This window comes from Gossypium raimondii, chromosome 9, assembly GCF_025698545.1.
Source record: "Gossypium raimondii isolate GPD5lz chromosome 9, ASM2569854v1, whole genome shotgun sequence".
Classification (NCBI taxonomy): Eukaryota; Viridiplantae; Streptophyta; class Magnoliopsida; order Malvales; family Malvaceae; genus Gossypium; species Gossypium raimondii.
In genome coordinates this window covers 20,474,539-20,493,414 of record NC_068573.1, presented here as the reverse complement: position 1 = coordinate 20,493,414, position 18,876 = coordinate 20,474,539, and the positions used below count along the sequence as shown (strand labels likewise).

Genomic DNA, 18,876 nt, shown 5'->3' with positions numbered 1-18,876 from the left:
TAATGTGAAACATACGCACAAACGTCTAAAGGCTTCAATTTTGGTTTGGAGCATTTAAGTCGGCACCTAACACAATTAAATACTGAAAAATCAGTAGCTATTCAATCATTAAAAACCTTAATCCAATCAATTAAAAATTTCCCAAACAATTAAGTCGAAACTACGCATTAACCCTCAACCAACCGCACTTACACTTCCCGAACTGTTAGATCCAAGTTGTCGAACGATCAAGATTGAATTTTCCTAAGTCGCACATAATTAGAGACTGATTAGGAAGGGTTTACGAGACCAATATTTTTCTGAAAATAGATGGTAAAATTAAAGAAAATAGAAGCCCCTTTTTGTGCCTCTAGGCATGACACACCACCACCAATGGTGGCAAATTGGGGATGATTTGAAAGCCAATTGAATTCACTTTTGAAGGCTAGAACATTACCCATAAAATCATTAAAAACCACCCCAATTCTAGATTTGGAAAATTGGTATTTTCTTGAAAGATTCCTCAAGAAAACGAAAGAAAAAATTACACTTACACTTGCTAGAAGGAAGGGACGCAATGGAGCCTATTAGGCAACAATGGAGATCGTTCTTGGGGGTTAAAGATTTTAGATTTAAGGCTGGAAAGTATGGAAAAATGAAAGCAAGAAGGAGAGGAGAATGGTGCAAGAAATCATTGCAAAAGAAACAAAAAAAAATAATGGTAGATCTTGGTGATTTGGACGATGGCACACAAGGGAAAAGAAAAGAAAATTTGAAGAGAAAAGAGAAGAGGAAGAGGGAGGGGCGGCTAGGGTAAAAAAGAGCTAAACTCTAAAAAAAATAAATAAATAAGATATTTATACCTAGGTTTACAAGGTAAGGGCAGCACAAAAATAGGGAGAAGGAAAATTTTAGCAAACTTTTAGCTATTTTGTAAGGGAAGAGATTTGAACTTGGGACCTAAATCTAATTGTCATCCTTCCTTATTTCTTTTTCACCTCTAGGTTATTTACTTATCTTTGAAATAATTCCCCAAAACTTTTAAACTAAATTTTGGGATGTTACAACTCTACCTCCTCTTAAAGAAATTTCGGCCTCAAAATTTACTTGATTCAAAAAGGTGAGGATATTGAAGCCAAATCGAATCCTCCAACTCCCAAGTAGCCTCTTTGATGCCATGTTTCCTCCAAAGCACCTTAACTAAAGGAATTTGCTTTTGACTTAAAACTTTAACCTCATTATCCAATATTTTCCTAGGCTCCTCCTCAAACATTAAAGTCGATTTAATTTTGATTTCCTCAACTAGAACAATATGCAAGGGGATCATATCGATATCGCCTCAACGTCGAGACATGAAACACATCATGAATGTGATCCAAATCAGGAGGTAATTCAAGCAAATAATCCACAGGACCAACTCATTTAAGCACCTGATAAGTTCCAATGAACCTAGGTCTTAACTTCCCCTTTCGACCAAATCAAATAACCTTCTTCCATGGTGAGACTTTAAGAAAGACCAAATCTCCTACATCAAACTCAATGTCCTTGCGCTTTAAGTCAGCATACGATTTCTGCCTATCAGAAGTTACCTTCAACCTATCTCGAATTAGCTAAATTTTATCCTCGTTCTCTGAAATCAACTTTGGACCCAGCAACTTCTTCTCACCCAAATCAGCCCAACAAAAAGGCGAATGACACTTACGACCGTAAAGAGCCTCGTAAGGTGCCATTTGGATACTTTATTGGAAGCTATTATTATAGGCTAACTCTGCCATTGATAGATGCTCTTCCCAACTACCTTAAAAGTCAGTCACATAACTTCTCAACATATCTTCTAAAATTTGAATAACCTTCTCTGACTAACCATCATATTGTGGATGAAAAGCAGTACTAAAGTCCAACCAAGTGCTCAAAACCTCGTGCAACTTCTTCCATAATCGAGACGTAAAATGAGGATCCGGTTTGAAATAATTGACATTGGCACACCATGCAGTTTCATTATCTCCGAAATGTAAAGCTTAGATAACTTCTAAAGAGAATAATCAGTGCGAAAAGGAATAAAATGGGCAGACTTGGTCAATCTATCCACTATGACCCAAATTGAATCTTTCTTAGTAAATGTTAAAGGAAATCCACTAATAAAGTCCATTGTCACTCTTTCCCACTTCCACTGCAGAATATGAATTGGTTGTAATAACCCCGATGGAAACTAATGCTCAGCCTTAACTTGTTGGCAAGTCAAACATTTCGACAACAACTTCATTATTTCTCGTTTAAGACTCGGCCACCAATACGCTTCCTTTAAGTCATGATACATCTTAGTACTTCCAAGATGCATAGCATAAGGGCTACTATATGCTTCCTGAAGTATAGATTATCTCAAACTCTGATTATTAGGTACACTGTATCTCCCTTTGAAGTAGAAAATTCCACCAGAATTGATCCCAAAATCCTCAATCAACCGATCTCTAACCTATTTAAACTAAGGTGCTAAAGATTAATCCAAACTCTATTTATCTTTGATTTCATGTACCAAAACAAGCTTTACTTGCAAGTTAGCCAAGATAACCCCCATCATCGAACAAACATAAGTGAGCAAATATAGCCCTCAAGTCAGACATTGTCCTTCTACTCAAAACAACGACCACTACATTAGTTTTCCCAGGGTGATACTCAATTGTACAATCGTAGTCTTTTAGCAATTTAATCCATCTATGCTGCCTCAAGTTAAGTTCCTTCTGGGTAAGGAGATTATTGAGACTTTTTTATCAGTGTAAATAGTACACTTCTCACCATATAAGTAGTTTCTCTAGATTTTAAGAACGAAAACAATAGTCGCCAACTCCAAATAATGGGTAGGATAATTGCATTCATGTGGCTTAAGTTGTCTCGAGGCATAAGCTACAACCTTACAATCCTGCATTAGTACGCATCCAAGCCCAACATGCGAAGTATTGCTATACACAACATATCATTTACCACATTAAACACTTATTTTTTTGTTCATTTTAATCTCCTCTTCTCTTTTTTCCACTCCTCCACTTTCTCTTATTTTTCTTCCATTTCACCACCTAAATCACCCCTTTTCTTCATATTTCTTCCACTCCTCCACCACTTTTAGCCAATCAAACCACCATCTCGCCACCACACCACCGCCGCCAAACCTCCACTGCCTCTACGTCAGTGTTGTCATCCTTACCTTTCTTCTCTATTTTTTATCCTCTTCTTCTCCTCTATCTTGTAATTATTTTTTTCATATGTACAAGCATTATATTCTATTTTTTAAAAAAGATTTATCGATAACATTCCTAATTCTTCATCTTATTTTATTTTTTAGTAGAGGACCCTCCTCTCTAAACGAATCGTCGTAGGAATCATTAAGCCTCATTACTCTCGATATTGTGTAAGTATTGAAGATCCTCTGACCATAATTAATTCTTTTACTTTTCGATGAAGATGATTCTAATATTAAGTTTTATTGTGCATTTGCAAACTAATATTCATAAATCCTAGATCTATACTCCATATTTTGGAAGTATACGTTTTGAACAGCCGATTAAGATTCAAGGATCAATCTCCTCCCTTAGAGATGGATACTTGTTGATACCATCAGAATTTGTGAAATCAGGTGTGGGGATTTATTTATCTTAAAATGTATGAAAATGTTATTAATTAAATAAATGTGATAATATTAAATATTTGTTTAAGAAATTTTGTAATGCGAAAATGTGTGAATATGCTATGTATTCAAATAGATTGATAAATTCATCTGAAAAGAGGATTCCCAAGTAAATCTGAACTTTCATATATGTGATGTTGTGAATGTGTGTATGTTTTCCATTAAATGAGATACCATGTTATTCCTGTCACTCATGTATTGTGACATATGGCGTTATTTAATAAGCATGAAAACAAACATCCCACTGTTTATGTTATTAATTTGATTCGCATGTTAAGCATACCACTGTGTTAATTTGTACTGAGATCTGATTTGCATGTAAAGCATGCCAAGCAAGAGTTTTGTTATGTATGTCATATCACATACATGGGGTTGGGATTATGTGTAAGGAAGAAGATTCTGGCAGTTTAATAATCTGCACATTCTAGTGGTTAACCATATTATCTGGTAGTATATCTGCAAAATTTGGTGGCTTGACCATAATATTCTGTATCTGGCAACTTGTTTACATTATCTGGTGGCTTGACCACAATATTCTGTATCTGGTAGCTTGTCTACACTATCGGGTGGCTTGACCACATTATTGGTGTGATAGTGGATGGACGAGTTCCGAGGATAGTAGTAACTGATTTAGAATTCAATTCCTCCTCAAAAGCAATGTCTCTAACATTATTTGTAACAGCTCGATTTTGGGCCTAGTCGGAACAGTGGTTTTGAGACCACAAATCCGACGAGGGAAAATATAATTATTATTATATTTTTATGGTCTACAATTTCACGAAAAAATTTCTTGAAAATTTCATTCGAAAATTTCTACGTTTGGGCACTCAATTTAGTCAAAAGGACTAAATTGTAAAAAGTTCAAAAGTTGGGTTCTATATGTTAGAGGTGTCCAATTGTTATGAAACTTTAAATTGGAGGTCCTTATGTGGTAATTAGACCATTAGTTAATTGATGGACAAAAATGAGCATAGAATTAGTGAAATAGATTTTTTAAGAAAGGGCATTTTAGTCATTTGGTAATAAAAAGAAAAAAAAATGGGAAAAAGATGGAAAAATGGCGTCATCTTCTCCATAGTTGCTGCCGAATTTTAAGGGACACCATAGCTAGGGTTTCTTTGCTTTTTCCAGCTCATAATTAAGAAAGACGAGAGGTCAACCTTAATCGGGGAAAAGAGAAGATTGGGGATTAAATTCCAAAATCTTTACATTTTGTATCAAGGTAAGTTGTATGTAATTAATACATTGTTATAATTATTTTTTTTATATTTCTTGACAATAGATGCGAAAGGGTTGGATATGAAATGGTTATACTAAAGTTAGAAATTTGAAATTGATAGTTGATTTGTTTAAAATCAGCTTGGTTTATGGATATACCAACTGCAAGTAATGGTTAAAGTGATTTAAATCGAATTATTAAATTGGTTATGGAGTTGAGTGGAAAGATTGATATTATAATGTGCTATGGAGAAATTGTAAATTATTGGAAAGTAAGAATTTTTGTGGAACTGTCGGAATGGTAAATATTTGAATAAGGTATTGATGAACACGTGTGTAGTACTGTGTGAAGGCTACTACGTGTATCAATAAATAATGGTCACATGTGTAGTACTAAGTGAAGGCTACAAAGCGTACCGAGAAGCTTTGGTTACGTGTGTAGTACTGTGTGAAGGCTACTACGTAAATCGATAAATGATGGTCACATGTGTAGTACTAAGTGAAGGCTACTATGTGTACCGAAAAGCTTGGGTCACGTGTGTAGTACTATGTGAAGGCTACTACGTGAACCGTAAAACTTGATCACGTGTGTAGTACTATGTGAAGGCTACTACGTGAACCGTAAAACTTGATCACGTGTGTAGTACTATGTGAAGGCTCTTACGTGTATCGAATGATAAAAGTTACATGGGTAGTACTGTGTGAAAAACCCCAAATATTTGTTGTTATACCGACATGTTCAATGAGATATGAGTATGTGATTGGAACGTGATAAGTTGCGAAAGAGTGACTGAAGTGATGAAGTCTTGTATTGTGTTATAAAATAAATGGTTATAGTGCTATGTGAATGAGGGATGTTGGAATAGAATAGATTTGGACAGTGACAGTGATGTTAGTTTGAAAAATCACCAAATATTGTAGAAATTGAGTTAGTGGTTGAATAAGACATGAAATTAAATTTTAATGAGTCTACTTTCACATAAAACAGAAAGAATGGCCAAAGAAGTTATATATTTTGAGATATTGGAATTTTAGTGAGACAAGGTCTGAATTATTTTGAAATCCTCTATTCTGACTTTGGAAAGTCACTAAAAATTGTACAAAAATAATTGTGTTTTAAATTTACATTCTTAAATTTCTTATTGAATATATTTTCAAAATAAATAAGTGGGAACATTATTTTAACTCTGTATTAAGAGATAACTGAATTTTAGTGAAGAGAGGTCAGAAGTGTCAAGCAGTGAAACAGAGGAATCTTTAGAGAATAAACTGTACTAATTGGCTAAACCAAAAATTATGAAAATTTTATGGTAAGACAGTATATTATTCTAGTTTTAGAGAAAATTTGCGGATCTTAATTTGGAGTTCTGTAGCTCTAGATAAAAATAATTTAGTGACTGTGATGCAGAGAAATAGTTTGCTGGAAATTGAATAGATAATAGATTTATGTGTGATAAAAATTATATTATATATGGTATAATGCTAGAAATTTATTTATCAATTACATACATACATACTAAGATATAAGCTTACTCTTCTTTATTTTTCCCTTGTTTTATAGTGATATTAATCAGCTCGGGAATTGGACGGGGTCAGAACATCATCCACACTATCATCATCATCTTTTGGGTATTTTGCTACCAATACTTTGAAAAATGGCATGTATAGATGACTTAATGTAATGTGGTATAAATTTATATATATATATAATATTGTTTGGTTTAAAATGTTGGTGTATATTAATTGATAAATTGTTTCCTTAAACTATTAACAAAGTAATTAGAATGTTGTGGATGGATAAATTGTGTCCGAACATATAATTGTATTTGGTTGAAATATTGAAGTTGTTTGAAATTGTGTTTGAGAATTTGCAGGAGGAATTGAATGTTTATGAAAAGGAATTATGTCAAAATTTTTGTAATATATATATATATATATATATATATATATATATATTTCAGATCGTTTGATAACACTTCTTACTTTATTTCGATGATGAATACGGGTAAGAGGTGTTACATTATTTCTCCTTCCAAACTCAACATCCTCAAAAAATGTTGCAGTTCTTGCCTGAAAAATATTTCTAATTATGGGATCATAAAACTTATAACCCCTAGATTGCTCAGAATAACCGATAAAGTAGCTACTCACTGTTTTGGAGTCCAATTTCTCTTCATGTGGCCTATAAGGCCTTGTCCCAACTAGAAATGCCCAAATGTGAAAGTGCTTTACACTAAACTTTCGACCTATCCAAAGCTCATAAAGTGATTTTGAAATTGCTTTAGTGGATATTCTATTCAGAATGTAAGTTGCTATATTTAGAGGCACTTCTAAATTTATCATGTTTCAACCTTTCTTCCTCTTGCACACAATGAGAAATGAGCTCATTTAGAGTTCATTTCTCCTTTTGACAATTGTAACTAATTTTAAATCAGTTAAACGATGTAGGATTCGATACCAAAACCATAATAACAAACAATTCCTCCATAATGTACATAAAACATCTCCATAATGTACTCCCTCATGTTTCCTTGACCCTTATACTTCACGAACATCAAAGAAGTCAGAAGTGATGTCATCTCAACCTTTCGTTTTTGCAAAAACGTTTCTCAATTTCGTCAAGGAAACCCTTGGCCTGAGTAATCTCTTCAGATTCTATGCCCCCAAAGGCTTTTGGAATGTGGTGCTCATGATCATTAGATTCATGCAGTTTGAATAATCCCACCTCTCAAAGTCCCTTTCAGCATCAGGGGTGCTTACCACAGTAAGAGATGCAGATTGTTCTTCTCTTAGTGTAAGGTCTATTTTCATACAGCCAAGCACTATAAGTGTCTTTTCTATTCCTTGAAATTAGTCCCATTAAGCATGGGTATAGAATTTATATTAGCAGATATTGTGGCAGCAGAAGATAAGCTATAACTAGATATAAAACAAAATAGATAAAAACAAGCTCACGTGAATATTCATAAGTAAACAATAAATTCAAAATAGTGGATAATCCAATCTCAAGATACTAAACACAACATTAATATCAAGTCTTTGGACAGTAATACTAACAAAGAAGTGATAGTCTTGTTGTAGTAATAAAACATTGATAATAAATTATGTCAAACAATGAACCAATCTTTGGACTAACTTATTGTTCACATAAAGTACCTTATAATTTTCAAACATTTATCACCACAAATGTTGTTGAAATTCTACCATATATTAACTTACCTTTAGGTCAATTAACAAATGCATGAATTACAAAACATATAATAATGTTGATATTTTAAATAAACTAGTCTACGCAAAAGAGGTCACGTTGGTGGCATTTTGTTTCATCTAATTTATTTATAATATTAGACATTCTTAATTAAATCCCAAAGCCAAAATTTGAATTTATTTGTTTCAAAACATTTCTTCTTTATATATCACATTGAATTCTTTAGTCATGGTAATCTTATTCGACATAATACCCTTGAATGTTTCAATGCATACAATGATGTTGGAAAGTATAATAATAGTTGAATAAATCAAAACAACCTCACATAGGGCTTCAAATTTAAACCAAAATAATTTGAATAAAGGAAAACTCTATCTTAAGATACTGAATACTCCATTAATATTTCATTTTGGAAAAAAATTAACTTGTAAGTGATATCTTATTGTAGTAATCAAAGGCAGACAATAAAAACATGTTGAATAATAGATCTTCCTTTAGACCGATTTATTACTCACATGTAAAATCGAATAATCGTCACATGTTTATTACCACAGTTGCACATGTATTTTTGTTAAATATTAATCTTCTTTTGGGCTGATCAATATTAACGTAGCTTAAATTACATGCACACAACCTTTTATATTTTAGAACAAAATAATTTCAACGAATTCACTTTGACAACTTATTGTTTCAATTAAATTATTTTAAAATATATAAATATACTAATATTCAAATTTAAAATTATTTCTAAATACCACAGTAGGAACCGAAAACTTTATTCTTTTAACTCTTTTTTTTAAGAAAAATCTTTAAATATGAAATCAAACTTACAAATCATAAAACATGCACATTGATACATAATTGGCTATGTAAATATTAACAACCACATCCTCAACCGCAGCAGGACCTTCAAATTTAGCGCATTGAAAATTCTAATTGCCAGTCAATACCAGATTCTTGTCTAAGATCTGATTCTAAAAAATATCATCATAATTGCAAATAGAAAGCAAGCTACATAGTCTTTCAGTAAATCCGAGAGAGAACCAAAGAAATACAAATAAGTACAGGCTGCTTACACATAAACTTGAAGAATTTGTAATTCCAATCCGCAAGAATAATTCCAGTGTTCCAACCTCGCTTACAAAACTCCTTCCAGTGTCTCGTACATTAACAAATTAACGTAAACAGCATGAATATAAACGGGATCACTTTAAAGCCAGAAAAACTTATCAACAATCATCCGTATTTTTCAATCAAGAATTATCAAACATAAAGCCATAATATATACACGTATCAATTAGCACCAAATCAACTGGTTAAAGGATAGAAAATTAAAACCTTAAAATTTTAACCTAAATTCAAAAATTTTAATACGTGTACAATCGAAACTCTAATAGCCCGTTTTCAGTGGTGTCGAAAACAGTAGTTTCAGGACCACAATTCCGACAAATGATTTATTATTTTATTATTTATTTAATGTCAACGGGATTATATTAAGGTCGTATTAAAATTTCGTTAAGAAATTTTGATGTTTAAATGGTTAATTAGGTAAAAAGAACTAAACCGTAAAAAAATGTAAAAATTGATTTCTATTAGTTAATAGGGTCAAATGGCTATGAAATCTTAAACTAATGGACTAAGATAGTAATTATACTATTTAGTGAGTTAGTGGATGTACAAGGACAAGGTTTTATTGAAAATTTTTATTATTATTAAGGGTAAAATGGTAAATGAGTAAATAAACTTAAAATAAAATCATCTTCCCTATTTTATTCTTTGCTTGAATAAATACACCATTGAAGAGGTGGAGAGCTTTGGTTTTGAATTCTTCATTGCATGGCATGATTTTGTGCCCCATTTTTAATTATTTTTATATTTTTGAGTTTGTTTTAGCTTAATCTAGCTAGCCCAAGGGTTAATTTGCAAAAATTTTAAAGGTTGAGGGACTTGCCATGGATTTTTTTGAATGTGTTTTTGATGTTAGTTGATAGATTATTAATCTTTGTTATAAAATAAACATGTTTTGTTAAATGATTTTTGATGAATTTTGGAAATAGGGATTAAATTGTTAAAAGTATAAATTCATGGATTTTATTTTGAATTTTTAATAATTATGGATTGTTTCAAGGTCCCTTGTAACATTGGATAAGTTGGATTTAGGCTAAAATGGTTAAGTTTCAAGTTATGAGCTTAAGGACTAAATTATGAAAAGTTAAAATTAGGGCAATTTCATAATTTTTCATAAATATGAAATATGGAATACTAGAAGTACTTAATTTATTGGAATTATCTATTTAGATCAAGATAAACCACATTCGGACTTAAATTGAGGAAAAGCTAAAGCTTCGGATTAATGTTTGATTCTACTTCTACGCCCTAGTTATCGAGGTAGTATGAACTATGATCATTTTAATATTAGCTAAAGTGACTAAATGCTATGTTGTTTTAATATAAATGAATGTAAATATAAATGTATTGATGTTGTGATGAATTGACAGATAACGAGTCCCGGTTGAACCTTAAGAATTTTTAGGATACAAATGACATGTCATTAGGGATTTCACGTCTCGAGTGCTGGTCTTGAATGTCCTACTGACGGCTAAGGTCCTACATTTGTTGTGGATTCTCCACAAATCATGTGAGAAGCATCGTGTAGCTTACATTCTGACCTAGAGGTCGTGTGAGCAGGTCAATTTCATAACTCGTATGAGCATTGCATCTGCCAAGAGAGTTTATAAACAAATACAGATTTTTGGTACCATTCTCTATACTGAGATATACCATAAGACCAATAAGTTGATTCGAGATCTGAAAGGTTACGATTATATGTGAAGGTATACTATGTGTGAGCTTTCCCGAGTATTCGATGTAATTCTAGATGGTTCAACGGGTAAGAAAAGGAAATGAAATGGTAAGTATTCAAATGGAATGAATCATGATCTTATGAAACGATTTATGAGCTAAATGATGTATTTACATATGGAAATCTACTTATCTTATGGTTAAATTCATTTGTATCATGAACAAGTGTACTAACTTGTGAGTTTGATGATGTTGTATAGGCTTATACTAAGCTTATGACATTGGTAATGATTTATGCTTAATCTATGAATTGTATTAATGAAATGGTAAGTTATATTTAAGTTTATACGAGCTAATTAAGCACTCGCTGCTTACGTAGTTCCTTTGTTTTATAGATTATCAAAAGCTCGATCAGTTGAAAACTTGTTGGAGACCTATCACACTATCCAGCAGTCATATCGGTAGATTTTGTGTATTTTGGCCAAGGTTAATAATGGCATAGGTTCTTTGTAATGGATGTTTTGGTATGTTTAGGCTTTTGGAAATTATGGTTGATTTGGTGAACTTTAGTGCCTTATGAAGTTGTGTTAATTTGGTGACTTTTAAGTGCTTGTATATAAGGTCCTTTTGGTATGTGATGGTTTGGAAATGGTCATTTGTGGTAAAATGTAATGGCTAAGTGATCTAGGTTGTGTGATTGAGTTATGGTCAAATTGTTTTAGTTAGATGAATTAAGATATTTGAAATGGCATGATTTGGTGTGGTTGAATGATGTTTAAGTCCTTTAGATGTATACCTAAATGGTAATAATGGTTTGGTATGAATTGGACTTGAAATGGCTTGATTTTAGGGTCAAATTATGGATCACATAGCGTGGCGACACGGGCTATCACACAGCCGTGTGTGGCAACTCAGAGAGTTACACGGTCTGGCACACGGCTTGCGGCACGACCATGTGGCCCTACTCAGTGAGTTACACGAGTGAGGACATGGGCTAGGACACGGCGTGTGTCTCTTTGCTCGAATGTTACACGGTCTGGCCACATAACCATGTGACCCCTGTTTTTCAATTTTTCTATCTTTTTCTTAAAACTTCTGAATTCTTTCAAATTAGTCTCGATTTGCTTTTAAGCTATTTTTAGGGCCTCCAAGGCTCGATTTAGGGACAAATTTTTTTTATATTTGACTAGTAATGCTTCGTAACCCTAATTCGACGATGAAGATAGGTTAGGAGTGTTACAGAAACATTAAATCCATATATTAAATTTATTAAAATCTGAAGAATGAATTAATCCAATAATAATAAATAACTCATTCTCAATGATTCGACATGACGAGAATCGGATGCCACTTGTTATGAACCGTAAAACAAGATCTAATATAAAACTAAACAAATCTAGATCTATCATGTCAGATCATTAAGAACATAACTAAATGCGGAAACGTACCTAAATCCACCGGTTTCTTGAAATCTTCGGATCTTATGGTTTTGATCTTCCAAATTAGCACACAAGCAATTTTGAGAAGGTGGCTCTATTTGTTCTAAAGATGTAGTATTAAAAAAGTTACGTATGTATAATTTGGGGTCATAACTCTAATTATAACTTTGGCATATTAACCCTAATTTCTAATCAACCCATCATCAATTAGAAATTAGTTACTAGAGTATCTAGACATATTTGACCCATACTTTATTTTTATAACTAAAGCCCAATAAACATTAACCAAATCATATCACTTTTAATTTGGGTTAATATTTTATGATAATAAATAATATGTAATTATACTTATTATATATATGTGATGTACATATTTTTCCAATAACATAAATTAATTTAGAACAAAAAATATTATATTGCCTATAGATATCATAATATAATGTGATTATTTTTGTTATTAAACAATTCCATTATGTTTTCTATCATAAAGATATACTTATGTATAAATTTTTTTTATCAATTTTTTAAAATTTGGGTAAACTACAAAAATAGTCAATTTTGTTTGTCTCAAATTACATTTTAGTAATTTATGTTTGAAATATTACATTTTAGTCACTTACGTTATCGTTTTGTTACGAAGTGGTCACTCTATCGTTACCTCCCTGACGACGGCCCTACGTGGCAGTTCAAATGGGTTTTGAATGCCAACTTGGATGTCTTATATGGCAGTCCAAATTAAATTTATTTAATTAAAAACATATTTTCATCTCAGCAGTTAGACATCCAAGTTGGCATTTAAAATCCATTTGGATTGTCACGTAGGCTGCCACTAGGGAGGTAATAGAGTTTAATGGTAGAGTGACCACTTCGTATCTAAAACATAACATTTCAAACATAAGTGACTAAAATGTAATATGAGACAAAAAAAAGTGACTACTTTTATAGTTTACCCTTAAAATTTTTATCTTATATTTCTAGTATAATATACTTTCAGTTCTTACCTAAGTAAATTGGGATAAAATAGGTATACTAAGTTTAATGAAAGGACAAAATAGGTATGTTAAACTAGGATAATCTAGACTTAAAAGTATTATTAATTTTAAAGTGGTCAAAACAAAATTAGTATGAGGTAGTAAAGTTGGGAGTTACATATAAATTGATATTTTTCAATTAAATCATTGGTTTAATTACATTTGCTATTACAAAATTTGGTTTTGTATAAAACCCCCATCTCTTTTCTTGGTAAAGAAAAGGAAGGATCATGCATGAAGAACAAGAGAACTAATGCGAGGATAGTGATGAGAACTAGTGGACTAAAAATAGTAAACGGTAGTTGTATATGGTCGACTGTGGCTATGATGTTGAAGGTCTCCCATTTTTTAAAATGAAAAAGGTCAATTTTTGAGTTTTTCTTTAAGATTTCGAGATGAAAGGAATTTAGTTCAACTGCACGAATTTATTTATTTTACATGTTTAATACACATTTTTTTTATAGTTTTCTTATTAGTGATCCATTTATCATTGCTTTCTATTTATTTATTAGAATATTAAATCATATTATTCATTTTTTTCTTTAATTCTATTTATGTACATATTGGTGAAATTTTGCTTTAATATGATCTTTAATATATTATTTTATTTATCACATTTTAATTACCTATATTTATATATTATATATTTTCAACTCCTATTTAGAGTAAAATAGGGTAAATTAGATTTTTCAATCAATTTTTAATTTCAACGCCTATATAGAATAAGGGTAGATTAGACATTTTATTTAGAAATTGTTTTACAATATTCCTAAAATTCTAAGTTTATTTTTCAACTTTTCGATAAAATTTACTTTTTATTTAAAATTTAAAATTTATTTCATTTTCAAATTAAACTCAAATAATTCATCTTTAGTAATTGTCTCTGAAACTTAAATTTCTTTTGATTATATGATCTTAAAATTTTCATGTTAAGCTAAGAGTAAAAAAATCCTTCAAATTAATTAATTTTATATTTCATACCAAATAAAACTCATAATTTTGTCATCACTTCTTTACCCAAATGAAGAACAAATAATTAATTTAATTAATTACAAGTATTTTTGTTTTGGTTTTAGTTTAGGAATATTCAAGATTATATAACCAAAAGAACTTTTAGTTTCGTAAACAATTATTAAAATGAGTTATTTGAGTTCTTTTCGTTAAGGATAATATGGAAACATAAAATAAAATATTAAAATTTAGAGGAGATTAAATTAATTAATTTCAATATTATAGTAACAAATCGATTGACATTATCAATGGATAAAAAATTTTCAACAATTTATGAACTTATTTTAATGTTTTGAAATTTAAAATTTTCAATATTAAAAAGATATTTAGTATTTTCCGCAATGGGATAAACAAATACAATTTAACAATTTTGTGTATCATTTCAACATCTACTACTTTTTTACTTTAATTCTTGATTTTTTTACCCTAAATACTTAAAAAAAGATATTTTTTGGGTGACCAAAATGAAAATATAAATATGATGTGGCATGTACTATATGATAGAGATTTAATGCTTGAGTGACTAAAATAAAAACGCCCTAAAAGTTAGGTGACGAAATTGCATGGAACACCCTAAAAGCTTGGTGACCAAGTAAGTAATTTACCCACTAAATATTACAGCCCGACCCGTAAATCTATTTGGTGGAGTCTTCCAACTAAAAACCCTAACCCTAATAATAAAAGCCTCTGCCGCTACCGATCCCCTTGCATATCTTCTAAAAATATATTTACTCCGTTGGCTTTTGAGGAAAGAGGCAACCAAAGGCTGTTGCTTAACTTCTTTCACTTCATCCACTTCTTCCAGGTTTCCTTCTCTCTTTCCTTTTTATTTTCCTTGGTATTTTAATTTGATGTGTAAAATAGCTTGCTTTGGAATTGGGGTCAGATTAATGTGCAAAATAAGAAAGAACAGTGCTTTAGGTTTTCTTTATTCTGGGTTTTAGCTCCAGTTCACGGGATTGATCTTCAATCAAACAAGTAAAAACCCACAATTTTTGGGTTACAACCTTTTCCCATTTTCGCAACATTTCCTTTACTGTTTTAAAATGAAAATCATTGGATTGATCTACTTCAAAGAACCATTTTAGGCAACCATCCTTGACAATCCCCACCATCGAATTTGTGACACTCGGCCTTGGAGTATTTAGTCTGAATCCTAGAACCTACCAACATTTTTGGTAGCAACCGCAGTCCTGGATTTATTACTTTGTTGTTGTGGCAACTCACAATACAATTTTCAGCTTTGACTCAAATTTAGCCATTCCTCTGATTGAGCCTTTCATCATCTGCATCTTTTAAACATATTTCTCATTTCAACCTCTGAACTTTTCTCCCATTTGCATTTCAGATTGCAGCTACGTTTTCAACTGCTCCTAGTTTTTTCAACCTTGGTGACAATCCTGTCAGCATCCTTTTTTCAATTAACCCATTTCCTTTTGAGTTCTAGTCAGACTGTTATCTCTTATGACATGTTTCAACTCAGAAATCGGTAAAGAAGAATGAGGAAAAAGAAGAAAGAAAATAAGGGAGAACTGAAACTGAAGAGAGAATTTTGTGAGAAAATTGATGTGCATTTAATTGCCGTCACCCCTTGCAATATCGTTTATATATTGATATTTCTAGCTAAAAGCTGACTGAGTCTTAAGATTTTTAATTTTGTGAATTGCTTTTGGACGATAACTTTTTTATTTATTAGAAATTGATTGTACTGAACAGAACACAAAAGAAACTATGGCATACGCTGCAATGAAGCCGACCAAGCCTGGTTTGGAGGAGCCCCAAGAACAGATACACAAGATCAGAATCACTCTCTCCTCCAAGAATGTGAAAAACCTTGAGAAAGGTACCGATTTATCTTATACCTCTATAATCTTGTTTCTATCAAATTTTCCTTGTCTTAGCTAAATTTCATATAGTGATGAGTACTTTCTGGGGGCCTGATATGGATTAAATGGATAGACTAATCATCGGTTAGTCTAATGTCTATGTCTAATTGACAGTTTGTGCTGATCTGGTTCGTGGTGCCAAGGATAAGAGACTGAGGGTTAAGGGACCTGTGAGAATGCCTACCAAGGTTCTTCACATTACCACAAGGAAGTCTCCATGTGGTGAAGGTATTTACTCCCCGTTGGACTCTTGTTGTATTGTGTAGCTTACATTATTACCCAATTATTTATGTTTGAAACTCTTTTGACTCTACCTTGAAAGCATGTTTCAGAAACCTATTGTATGGAGAATACTCTAGTTCCCTGTCCATCAGAAATGATTTTAGAAATGGTATCTTGTTGTGATGGAGCATATAATACTGCTGAATTTCTGTTTTTCTCTGTAATCATAATACCCACAAGAAATAGGAGTGTCTATGCATTCTTGCCCTGTCCTCTGCATTTTATACCACTTTATTGTAATTGCATGCTGGTTAATAATTTTGAGTTCCACATCCATCTTTTTCTTGAAGGAACTAACTGCTAATGTTTTGCTTGTTCTGATATGTTGAACTTGACTTTGCTAATGTTAGATGCTTGAGCTACATGGTGCACATATGATTTGTTTGTGTTAAAATAACAATCTAGTATGCTAAAGGTAATGATGTATCAAGACTAATCATTTTGGTGTCTTGTGTAGGAACAAACACATGGGATCGGTTTGAGCTCCGTGTTCATAAGCGAGTTATTGACCTCTTCAGTTCTCCTGATGTGGTGAAGCAGATAACATCGATTACCATTGAACCTGGTGTGGAGGTGGAGGTCACCATTGCAGATTCTTAAATATGGAGTCACTTCTGCCCTGTTTGCTTAGAATGATTTGTAGGGTTCCTTAGCTTGTATTTTTCCCATACTAGTGTTGAAGTGAGTCTTCGGCTCCAGGTTTTGTTTCCTTTTTGTTATTCGAAGATTATGTTTGGATTTTTTAAATTTATTTGAAATCAAATGTCAAGAAACGAGTTTTGTGGTATTTAAGGACATGAAGGAGACTAATATAATTTTTGTTGCATTTTTCTTTAATACTTTTTCTCATTAAATTTTTATGGTTGGTATTTTCTCATTAATTCATTCATCACAATTTTTAACCAAAGTAAAAAAGAAAAAGTATACTTGAAAATCTTTAAATTTAATTTAAAGTAAAGATACTTATGAAAAACCCAAATAACTAAGTTGCAACCATTTCTTTAGATGTTAAAACTATCAAATATTAAATTTCATTACCTTTAAAAAATTATAGGTCAAAATAGTGTTAATCATATAATTTAGATTGTTTTTAACCAATAAAATGGTGACGTACGTCAATCTATAACAGAATTTAAAAAAAACACTTTTCAAATATTCAAGTTGAGACTTTAATTTGTGGATATTTTATATCCGTATTTGTTTAAGAAAAATTAATAGTTTACAAATTAACTTGTATAGAGAGGAGTTTAAAGTTTTAGTTAGACACTAATTTAATACGGATTTAAATTTTGTTATTCTACTTTTACGCCTAATATTGTATAAAAGAATAATTTTAATGACAATTATAAATTCAACTTAAATCTTTTATGGAAAATATCACATTTGACACATGTACGTTATAATTGAAAATATCCAATGTGGTATTGAAACTATCAATTTGTGTAATATTTGGAACATGTACTTTCATAAAATGTCGAATGTGGTATATGTACTTTGAAAATGTCCAAAGTGGTACCTAAACTATTAATTTGTGTATTATTTGGTACCTGTATTTCCATAAAATGTCCAATGTGGTACATGAACTATCAATTTGTGTATTACTATGGTATTTGGAGTTAACATCCTTAGTGAATCCTAAACCAACCAATTAAAATTTAGTATGTGGAAATTTTTTTTTCCAATCATCAATTTACAAGGAAAAATGGAGCTTCTCGTAGATCCGATCGACACGTTCCGCAAGTCAACAATCTGCAAAGGAAAAGGAAGACAACGGGGTAAGCATAATGAATGCTTAGTAAGCCCATATGAAAATTTACTTAACTTAATCTTGATAATTTAACAATTAAGCAATTAAAACATATTGGAATAAAGCATGACAATCATTTGGCATCCTTATGCTTTCATATGCATATCAACAAACACATTCAAAGGTTAGATCATTTACATGACATGAACTTATAACATAATCGTATACATATGTAAGAATTTATTTTAAACATGTACTAACAAAATCATAACCAATATGCAAGAATATATATTTCCATTCATGTACAATCATTTCAAACATTTCATTTTTCCATTAAATTACCATTTTCTCGCCTGATAGAATTTTACTAAATTGAACTTGAAAACTTGGGACTATTTTGCTCACACAAGTTTTTGTTTATGAAATGGCTCACACAAGCTTCAGATCAAGGTTGCTCACACAAGCTTAGTTCGATGATTGCTCACATAAGCTTTAGAGAATCTGCAACACATGCTGGACCTCAAACTATCATAAAAATCCCTGATCAAACCCGTTCCTTTTTGGGACCTAATGGCATGTCATTCGTCTCCTAAT

At 31.5% G+C, this 18,876-nt stretch overlaps 1 protein-coding gene across 5 annotated transcripts; it reads left to right on the top strand.

Moving 5' to 3' along the window:
• Positions 1 to 15,022: 15,022 nt before the first annotated feature.
• LOC105798715 (40S ribosomal protein S20-2) lies at positions 15,023 to 17,372 on the top strand. 5 transcript variants are annotated; one of them, XM_012628904.2, is made up of 5 exons: positions 15,051 to 15,172; positions 15,716 to 15,758; positions 16,084 to 16,210; positions 16,368 to 16,481; positions 16,993 to 17,372. In XM_012628904.2, exons 3-5 carry the CDS (start codon positions 16,099 to 16,101, stop codon positions 17,133 to 17,135), a joined length of 369 nt encoding a protein of 122 aa, XP_012484358.1. In that variant the 5' UTR covers positions 15,051 to 15,172; positions 15,716 to 15,758; positions 16,084 to 16,098; the 3' UTR covers positions 17,136 to 17,372. The 5 variants fall into 5 exon arrangements, with proteins under 5 accessions (XP_012484354.1, XP_012484358.1, XP_012484357.1 ...); XM_012628903.2 differs by having other exon boundaries at positions 15,052 to 15,172; positions 15,716 to 15,769; XM_012628900.2 differs by lacking the exon at positions 15,716 to 15,758 and having other exon boundaries at positions 15,023 to 15,172.
• The last annotated feature ends 1,504 nt before the right edge of the window (positions 17,373 to 18,876 follow it).